Raw genomic sequence first — 9,859 nt, 5'->3', positions numbered from 1 at the left:
GTGTGTGTGTGTGTGTGTGTGTGTGTGTGTGTGTGTATGTGCGTATGGGGCATCCATTAGCTGCCGAGGGCCTCCAAGGCTGAGCCTCATGACTTCCAGCTGTTATGCAGCCAAAATTTTGAGAATAACAAAATACTGAGTGGAAAGGATTTCAGATATGATATGTCACTGGTGAACAACTATTTAAGGATTACGTATATTTGCTTGATGGAAAACTAAAAGGTAATATTAACCATTCTGAATAGTTACTATGCTGCTTAACATTTGCAAATGTGGTTTCATCACATGGACAACATGTCTGTGAAGGTTCTCATCCAGGTGATGTAGTCTAAGGAGCTTGGAAAGGAAGCGTCTGGACTTCTTTAAGTTTCTTGAAGACCTTTCACCTCTCATCCGAGAAGCTTCTTCAGTTCTAGGAGCAATTGGTGGAGAGTCCCAGATTTTAAGCCCTACGGGAGTGTCCCCAAGAGGCTCATGGACCTCTTTGACTTCTATTATCGAGGCGATATCGAGGATGTCAGTGTTCACATTTTGGACAGAGAAGACTGATGGTTTGAAAGAGGAGTGAAAGAAGCCATCTGTGTCCACTGTGAACGACCATCTTTGAACAGAGGCGATGGCTTACGACACCTGTCTGCCATCTATAATCCAGTTTTGAGATCCCTGCTCAGATGCCTTAACCACTCCCACTCACATCCTGGGCCTTTTGACCTCAGGAAATCACATGATAGGGTGGGGCTAGACTTCACAGTGGGTTCACCCAAAACCCTGGGTGAAGGTGACACACACCCGTTTTCACACCTTCACTCGTGTGATTAGTTAGAGGATCAACAGGGGGTCCATGGCCCTCTTGGGGGACACCCCATAGGACTTAAAATCTGGGACTCTCCAGCAGTTGCTCTTAGAACTGAAGAAGCTTCTCGGATGAGAGATGAAACATCTTCAAGGAAAACAAAAGAAGTCCATGCACTTTCCTTTCAAAGCTCCTTGTACCACATGTACAACAGTTTCTTCAGATTACCTGTAAGAAAAAAAATAGGGCCCTGTATTGTTAACATATCCATTACAGTTCAACTTTGACCTTTTGTACTGACTGCGACACAGTTTTGGAAAACACTATATTTCAAGTCAAATGAACTTCTTAACCAAGATGAACATTAGCTCCAGACCAAATGTACATATTATATATTTATGCTGAAGTTAAAATACTCACGTGTCTCTTACCCATAAGAAGTGCAAAAAGGATAATTTATTACAGGAGACTGCTTACTGCCTCCCACTGGCAGTCATAGCTATAGTTCAACAACGACTATCATTATTCTCTAACCTTATACAAGAAAAAAAATGAGGTTCTGAAATAAGAATGGGCTTATAAGTGTTATTCTGCTGAGCAATTACAGTGTGTTTTGTTGTTTAATGTGCGAGACTTGTTTGGAGGATTAGACTGTCTGATTTAAAGCCTTTCTATTAACCTGACTGCTCATGTGTCTGGCACCTTTCGGATGTTATTATAGACTTGCAATCTTCCCGGATATCAGCAATAACTTTGATACAATACAAGATCATCATAGGTTACAGAAAATACAGCCAATGCTATAAAAATACAAGCCAAGTTTTAACAACCTGGAATTACCCTTTGAGGCATTACATCTTCAGTTAATTAACAGTACCCTGTATGTGACAGCATCAATTGATATACATTTATTTAAGAGCAGTCCTGAATAACAATATGAGCAAGTTGAACCAGTTCATATTAAAAAATAAATAAAGAAAGAAAATAGACAAGCGAGCTGAAAATCCTTGGATCTAAAGACTTTGAGGGTTTGGGGCCTCCTCTGCCCCTTTATTATACTGTTTTATTAAAATTCCCATTTCATCCAGTTCTCTGCTGCTCTTCAAAACAGAGCGTTTTCTGAAACCTAATATTGGCAGCAGGGCCTCGAGTGAGAAAACAAACCTGACGGTACTGGTTTTAGTGAGCGAGAGAGAGAAACAAGCCAAGAGTGAGAGAAAATGGAAGCAGACACGAGAGAGATGGAGTAAATCTCATCTAGAGGGAGATTGTTTCAGCGGTGTGGTAAAGGAGGATATTGTGGCTGAAATCTGACCTCCTGGCCAGTGGTGATGCTGCTTATGGGGGACGCTAATCCCAGGATGAGGTGTGCTGTAGCTGTAAGTCTCTAGAAAGGATCTGTGGATGCAGCAAGGCCACGAGCTCAAGTAAGACAGGCCCTATCCATTTTCTTTCTGCTCCTTCTTTTCCTTTTTCTCTCCCTTACAACATCAGGAAAAGAAAGCAGTGACCAACATTACTGGCTCTCAGCCAATCAGCTGGATGCAATTTATGACTAAATGATGTTGAGAGCTTCTCCAGGCCTTTGCAATGAGGGGTTTGCATGCTATGGGGGTATATGCATTCCTTGGGGTAGCTGAGGAGAAATCCTTCCTCTGGGTTGAAGGGGCTGAGAACAGGGGGGAGTTATAAGGGGCCAACATTCCTCACAGCACCAAAAATAGACCTTGAAGCTGAGGAGCAACTACATTAGCTGAGGCTATAATGTAGTTTGGCAAAGCAGGATACTTGAAGCTGTTGCTGTGCTCTGCTTATAAGCGTGTTCCTTCACAAAAGCTTTTACTTTGGCCTGTTTAATAAATTACAGAATACAACGGGCTGTGTTTGAGCAATGGTAAGCAATGTGAACTTGGAGTAAACCCCTGAAAAATTACAAAGAAAAGTTTTTTAATATAAGCCAAGTTGGAAAACTTAGAAACGGATAAAAGCAAAACTGACTCAATGCAATGGGACCGGGGCAGATAAACGACGACCTGAAGCATGCAGCATAAACATTCAGTGAAGCTTCTGTTCAAACAGAGATGAAAATCGCAGCAGATAAAAACAGCAGATCTGTGCGGACCAATGATGTAACCACACCTTTCCTAAAAGTAATACATGAAAGTAACATAGGTGAAATACTTACATCATGTGTTTTACATTCTTTTTCGCCATTCTGCGGTAACCTAATACTCCGATAATAACTTCATGTAAAAGCAGTCTCTAAAGTTCAGGTGGAGGGCTTAAAGCTTTTCCCTGCTGTTCTCCTAAAATGGTTGATTTCTTGGCCGTAAACGCAATCAGCCTTTTAAACATCGGCTACACACGTGCAAGACAGGGAACAAAATGATGAAAGGGTATACGTAATTTTGTACCGGTGAACGTTTGACATCTGAAACATCAAACGCTAAAGCAAAAGTTATGCTCTCTCAATACAGGGAAAATCAAGAAAGGAGCACCATTTGTTCCCTCAAAACAATGTCGAAGCAAGTGGAGAAATCTTATTACTGACTTTCCACATGCACACACACTTTTATAATGCATGCAAATGTGTTTTCTGATTTCTGTGGATAATCTAGTTTCTTGCCAGCGTACAGTATAAACACACTCCAAAATCTAAAACAAACAAAAACAGCTGCAAAAAATATCTTTAATAGGACTACATTTGGGGCGTGTATGCTTGCATTTCAAATTCGAATTTGCCAGTTAACATTTGTGCATGCTTTCGCACATGCAAATGCTCCTTATTACAGCTGTATAAACAATGGACCACGTATACTCAAACATGAAGATCAGACAGCAATCTGACAACTTGAGCTTACGAAAATGTCCAACCTTTCAACACAGAATTTCCAATGTAGAAGGCATACGAAATTGCTAATGGGCTCAATAACCTTTCATTTTTTTCCTATGGTCACTTACCTGCCAACACCACAAATAACTTCATAGTACTTATTTGAAAAAGTGGTCCAACTCTAAGAATTGGGGAAATAATAGTCCAACATCTGCTTTATGGTACAGTACTCTATTCGAAAGCCTATAAAAGCATTGTGAGTGGATGCATTTGCTAAACTGGCAGCTTTAAGGGAAACTGATCTTACTTCACTTGATTTACCTGGATCAGTTAGTGTCATTTTCTTTGTGGCACAAAACGAGAAAAGAAAAAACCCATGCATGGTTTCTGAGGTACTGCACAGTTTTCGGACCTTTCACTTAAACAAAATATACTGATCAGTATCAAAAATTTTATACAGAATATGCATAATATTCTGTCCAAACTCTGGTGGCGATAATGCTTTACTGTATAGTTGACTCACTTCTTGCAGTGGCTGTACTCAGAGCAGCGGCTCAGCGGCACACGGATCACGCAGCTTGAGAACGCCACAAACAACGCATGATGATCCCGGTCCAACTCAAGCCCCAGGACCCTCCTATCCTCCCCCTGCACATTGCACCTGGGAACACGGAAAAACACCAACTGTCACAATCAGGCATTTTGTATTTCGTTTCATTTTTAAAATCAGCGCTGTACACGGCTGGTTCAGTCTGAAAATTATACAGAAAGCCGACTGTGAATCAAACTCCATGCAGATAGATTTTTCAAGCTGTGCAGCAAGAAAACAAAAGAATACATGGGGAAAAAAAAGCATCCCCTCCAGCTGTACAGGGTGATGCAAAGTGTTACAATAGACCAAAGAGTGGGTGGGCAGGACAGATCAAGGCAGAACAAGGAGAGGAGGAGAACAAGCAACAGAGAAGGAAAAGAACAGAGATGTGCTAAGTAAAGTACAGAGAAAGCAAAAGAAATGAAAAGAGAGAGAGGAATAAACCAAAGAGACAATTACAAGAACACGCATCGTTTAATACAGAAGCAACACGACACATAATAGACTTTGTCTCACTTGTTAGGGTTATAGACATCAAGGTCCTCCAGGAGCTGGGTGCTGAAAGATGCGTTGGCTCCCTCAGTGCTGGCCAGGATCTTCAGCACATGGCCATTATCTGACCCGAGGAAGACTACCGTGTAGTTCTTATATGGCCCTGCAGATGTATCCACTGCAATCTGAGTCAACTTGAACCTGCATTAAAAAAACAAGACAACAAGACAAAGCGACTTACATCTACACTGAAGATCATCTAAATTTAAGCTGTCATGTCACTTGCTTGCATAAATTTGTGGGCGTCAACAACACCAAATGCTCTGGTTAGCATCTTATTATTGCTTCTTTGTTTTATGAAAGTAGAGTTTCAGTGGTAAACAAAACAAACAGTGGGTGAGTACTAAGCTCATTGTATAAAGCATCAGTATAAAATCAGTCACTTCATCTACCAACCCACCATCCCCTTCCTTCATCGCCTACATCTTTTAAAGCCTTCATCCTATCAATTCATCTATCCATCTATCCGCCCACCCAGAGCCATTCAATCGATCCATTCTTTGTGTTGTTGAGCCACTTTTCTATGCAGTCTTGCACAGAGGCCCGGTTTTCTATTTTCTGGTTGTATTTGTGTGAAAGTCCAGCAACACGCTGCTTTATTTGGAGTGCCACCCTGCTTCATATTCATCCAGCTTCTCGCAGTTACACCTGGGAGGTGCCCAGTGTCACCACAGCTGTCTACTGTTGGCTCCACTGGAGCAGGTGAGGATTAAAAGCTGTGCTGAAGGGCACCTTGAGTCCAGTGGTGGCTGAGAGGTGGATAGGCTTAACTCATTCATTTTCTCTGCTGTATTTCCATTCTCTGGCCCGGGGATTTAAACAAACAAACTTCCTCTAATAATTTCTTTGGCATTGCAGTGCTTCTAGATTCTTATAAAAAGGACACCCGCAGCAACTTCTGTGCCCTCACTTCTCCCTCAGTGCCTCCCAGATGGTCCCACAGAGGCTGGTGTGTTTACCCACATGAACTTGACGGGCACGTCCCCGCAATGACTCGGCAATAGCGCGTGATGCGCTTCTGGTTAGATTTCATTTATCTAGCATCACTCTGGGGATAGGCGAAGCAGATGTGATGTTTTTGGCGCCAGATGTGAAGCGGTGCATGTTTCCCCAGTGTGGAGCCACTGCAGTGTCTGGCTGGCTGTCAGCCTGGCTCTGTTTCAGCAGGCGTGGACAAGGCTCCTGTATACTATGAGACTGTGCCTGCGGTTGTAAGTTGAATCGGTGATATGTATCCGCTGTGAGTACATACATGTCTGAGGTTTGTGAGCTACTGCGTGAAACACTTGTGACACTTTTCACCAATTGAACATTCACTGCATCGTCATCTGGTATGAGTGGACTCTCAAATATCACAACACACACACACACACACACACACAACAATGACGTCCTCCCTTTGACAGGTGGGCTGTGGAGCTAGGCCAGCCCTACAGACAAGTCCTCTCCTTGTGCCCCCTTCATGTTTGATGTAAATCCAGTGTTGAAAAAAATTCAATGTGCTTTAATGGCAAGCAAGGTAGTGTGTTCCACTTGAGGTCACTCATCAATACCAATCACGGTTGCAAGAAAAACACTGCTGGTACATGATGCTGTGAAGGCAAACAGCCACTAAAGTACCAAAGAAATAATCCTGGCATTTTCTCCTAAAGGTCTGTTTTATAACTGCAGCCATGTTCTGAACAGCAACACTCACGGTAATGATTTTAAATGTGATCTAATGACAACGTTCACCAAAAAATACCTGACCATTTGAGAGGTCTTGAGGAATAACTTTGCATTTGTTTTCCAGGTGTTGATGCACTAAGTACAGGAAATGAAACCAAAGAGCTTATGCAAGTCCTCCTTTAAATGTCACCAGTTTTTATTGTTTAAATAATTATAGCAGGCATTTCTTTGTAATTCTCAGCTGTCTGATAGACCTGCAACGCTAAACCTATTGTCTGTTTTAACCGAGGTGGAGTAGCACCTTGGACAACTCGCCCGTCTGTTAAAGCACACATTAACATAAACACACAACCACTCTCTCACATCTACATCTATGGTCATTTAGAGCCACCAGTTAACATAACATACATGTCTTTAGTCTGTAGGAGAATGTAATTCTTAACTCAACACTTCACAAGTTTGTGCAGATGCTGGCAGGTGCCAACTGCCTTTTGTTAGTGAATTCCAAGTGCATATACTGCCATCAGAAAGTGACTGAAGGTAATTTAACAAAAATATTTTTCATAATCCTTTCCATCTGTTCTCTTATTGAAACATCTTCTACCTGCTGGTGGTGCGGGTGAAAAAGGGTCGGTCGTTGACGGAGGGGACGGACTCATCCATGAGCGGATAAGACTTGATGAAAGTCAGAGTTTCGTCAGGGAAATTGGTGGATGACTTGTAGGCGGCGGCTGATCCCTCGCCAGCGCAGCAGCCTGGCCTGCACGACAACAGCAGAGCGAGAGAGAGAGAGAAAAAAAAAAAAAAGCATTAGACATAAATCTGGTTCCACAGGCAGATGTAAAAACACTGGCAGCTGTTTGTTTTTGGGAGGAGCAGGAGGAAAAAACAGGTGCCTTGTGTGGCTGCCTTTTTTTAAGAGATGTCTGTGCAGAACAATAACAGCAACAGCTGCAAAAGCTCTGTTGTCAAAAGCAGAAAAAAATGTTCTAGGAAAGTGACAGTTTCTATTTAAAGATGAGTCTCTCACCTTGGTTTTGGGACTTGCTCCTCTGGAACAGGTGTCCAGGCTGACTCACTATTCTTCTGCTCTTTAAATTTACCACTGAAGGCCTTCTCTATGTCATCCATGTAGAAAGCACAGACTGCTGAGCCAGTGATGCTGTTAAAAGGACCCCAAAAGAAGACTTTACAAAGAGCAAGACAAAAGTCTGGAATTCACCAACTAAAGACAAGAATTCAGCCCACTGACTTCCTGTCACAAGTGGCCAGAAATATGATTTTTGATTGCTCTGTCTGTGCTCGTCTTTACTACTTCTAGTATATGTCAAATATTCTTACCTCTTTCTAACCCTCTACAGTGTAGATACGATACAAGGAAAAAAAACAGAACAGTCTCCATATTGCAGAAGTTAAAAATGCATCCATCCAGAATTACATACTAATAGCTTGTACTGTATGTTTTCATGGAAAGCAGTGAATGACTTTGATCCTCCCAGCTGCTTTGACATATGAACTCCAGACAATCATGAAAATCACGTTGTGATATTATCAGATGTTGCTCTTTCTCGCAAAAACAAAAGTTTTCTCTGTCAGAGAATAGTGAGGCTCCAGCAGAGCGCAGGGGGCAGAACATATAACTGATCTATTCTCAATTAGAAAAAGCTGGCTGCTTAAACTCAGTTTAATACCCGATCAGACTGATTTGAACATTTGTGTCTGCCACAAACAACTCTGCTGGGTGATGTCTGTAAGAGTTTAGACCTGCAGAGCATGATAGGGAACTGCTTCCTGTTTGTCAATGACATTCACTGAAAGCCAAAAAGTGCATCAGAATAGTGTAAATTGCTATTTTGGCTCAGCGCCGTTTCAGAAGACGCAGAAAAGTGAAAAAAAATATTACTAGTGATAGCATCTGAGATACCGCTCATGTAGTACCTTACAAGTAAGTTACATCGCAGAAAACAAACATTTTCTGGATTAACTTTAGCGAAGATGTTTTTGTTTATCGAATTCTGTAACATTTCATTGTTAACAGGTCAAATTTGCAGATCACGTAAAAGAGGTTTAAACAAACGTGACTAGAGAGAAATTATCACACTAGCTACTAACTAACTATAACATGGACATTTCAATTTCATCTTTACCTTGAAAAAAACATGAAAAAATGCCAACCTATTTGCCTGTGTGGTGAAGACTCCGAGCACAGTCGGCCGGTGGTTAATCTGGAGTACATTGGTGAGAGACTGGAGAACATCAAAGTAGAAAAAAGAATCACCAGGAACAGAACAGTTCAGCCGAGCTTTAAGAAATGATGTCCAGTAACGTTCCAGCACCCTCGGGGAGCCCCCATTGTCGTTCTTACAAACACGTGCAACCCTTGAGAAAACCACCTGAGGGGACAGGAGTGGAAATCATTTATAATCACTACACTCAGACGCAGCCGACACGGAATACTGAACAGCAGTCAGGAATGTGCTCTGCATGTTGACTTCGAGCAGAAACGACAACAAGCTTAAACAACACACAACACAAATTTGTGGAGTGTCTGCTCTGAAATGAGTACCTCACCTTGCCAAGAGTGGTGTACTCCACTGCGATCTCGCTGAAGAAGAAGTACACGTAGTTCCCATACTCAATGGCATGGAGGAAATGGGGCTCTGTAGAGGACAAGAAAAAAATGGTAATGATGACTTATTTCCAGTATGACAGGCTGGACGTGGAGCTGGTAAACACAGATGTTCAATTTGGTTTATAAATCGTAGATAAATGTGAAATGCCTGAGCTCTAAAATGGAAAATCCAAATTTTAGCAGAGAAAAATGTCCTTCCAATTCTTCCAATAACAGATCCTTATTCGGGTGAAATAGCAGAGATAGTCCTGCATCAGTAGTGAAATAAAGATAACTTAAAACATTCTGCAACAGCACTTTCTACAACTCTGAATACAGCTTACTTTGCCATTTCTATCTTGTCACAAGCAATTGCTTTACTGAAACGACCCCACTCGCTCAGCGCTGTTAACGAGGATAAAAAAAATAATCTATTGCACATAAAGATAATATAGCTAAAACAATTAACGCCAAATTAATTGCCAATTATTGTGATGATAACAATCAAACATTCTTATTACTGGAAGGTTGATTCGGCTCCGTTTTCCTCCCAGATGAGGAAAAGTGATTGTTTCTTTCCTCCCTTTTGAAATCAGATGAAATTAAATGCATAAAGAAAGTGACACATAACAAGTCAAGATACTCTAGCCATCTTTTTCACTTCACTGGATGAGGCTACTCACATCTGCGATGAAGTGAAAAATACCCTCATTAAGTGACAAAATATTTGTTGGTATCAGTGCCAATAAAAACTAAAGGGGAGATTTTGACAAATGAAACTGATGTTTATTAATTATTTGTAACGGCTCG

General features: G+C 41.5%; 1 protein-coding gene across 6 annotated transcripts in view; it reads right to left on the bottom strand.

Moving 5' to 3' along the window:
- sema6cb (semaphorin 6Cb) overlaps nucleotides 1-9,859 on the bottom strand; it is a 146,238-nt gene that overhangs the window by 34,440 nt on the left and 101,939 nt on the right. For all 6 annotated transcript variants that reach the window (XM_005739218.1, XM_005739222.1, XM_005739223.1 and 3 more), the window contains 6 exons: nucleotides 9,010-9,098; nucleotides 8,614-8,831; nucleotides 7,469-7,600; nucleotides 7,043-7,198; nucleotides 4,735-4,911; nucleotides 4,150-4,287 (listed from right to left, as the gene is read on the bottom strand). In XM_005739218.1, coding sequence (XP_005739275.1) covers nucleotides 4,150-4,287; nucleotides 4,735-4,911; nucleotides 7,043-7,198; nucleotides 7,469-7,600; nucleotides 8,614-8,831; nucleotides 9,010-9,098 — 910 coding nt within the window. The remainder of the gene's footprint in view (nucleotides 1-4,149; nucleotides 4,288-4,734; nucleotides 4,912-7,042; nucleotides 7,199-7,468; nucleotides 7,601-8,613; nucleotides 8,832-9,009; nucleotides 9,099-9,859) is intronic.

This window comes from Pundamilia nyererei, unplaced genomic scaffold (genome assembly GCF_000239375.1).
Source record: "Pundamilia nyererei isolate P.nyererei 1_Seehausen unplaced genomic scaffold, PunNye1.0 scaffold00090, whole genome shotgun sequence".
Classification (NCBI taxonomy): domain Eukaryota; kingdom Metazoa; phylum Chordata; class Actinopteri; order Cichliformes; family Cichlidae; genus Pundamilia; species Pundamilia nyererei.
Note: the sequence above shows the minus strand (reverse complement) of the source record. Positions and strands in the feature narration are given on the sequence as shown.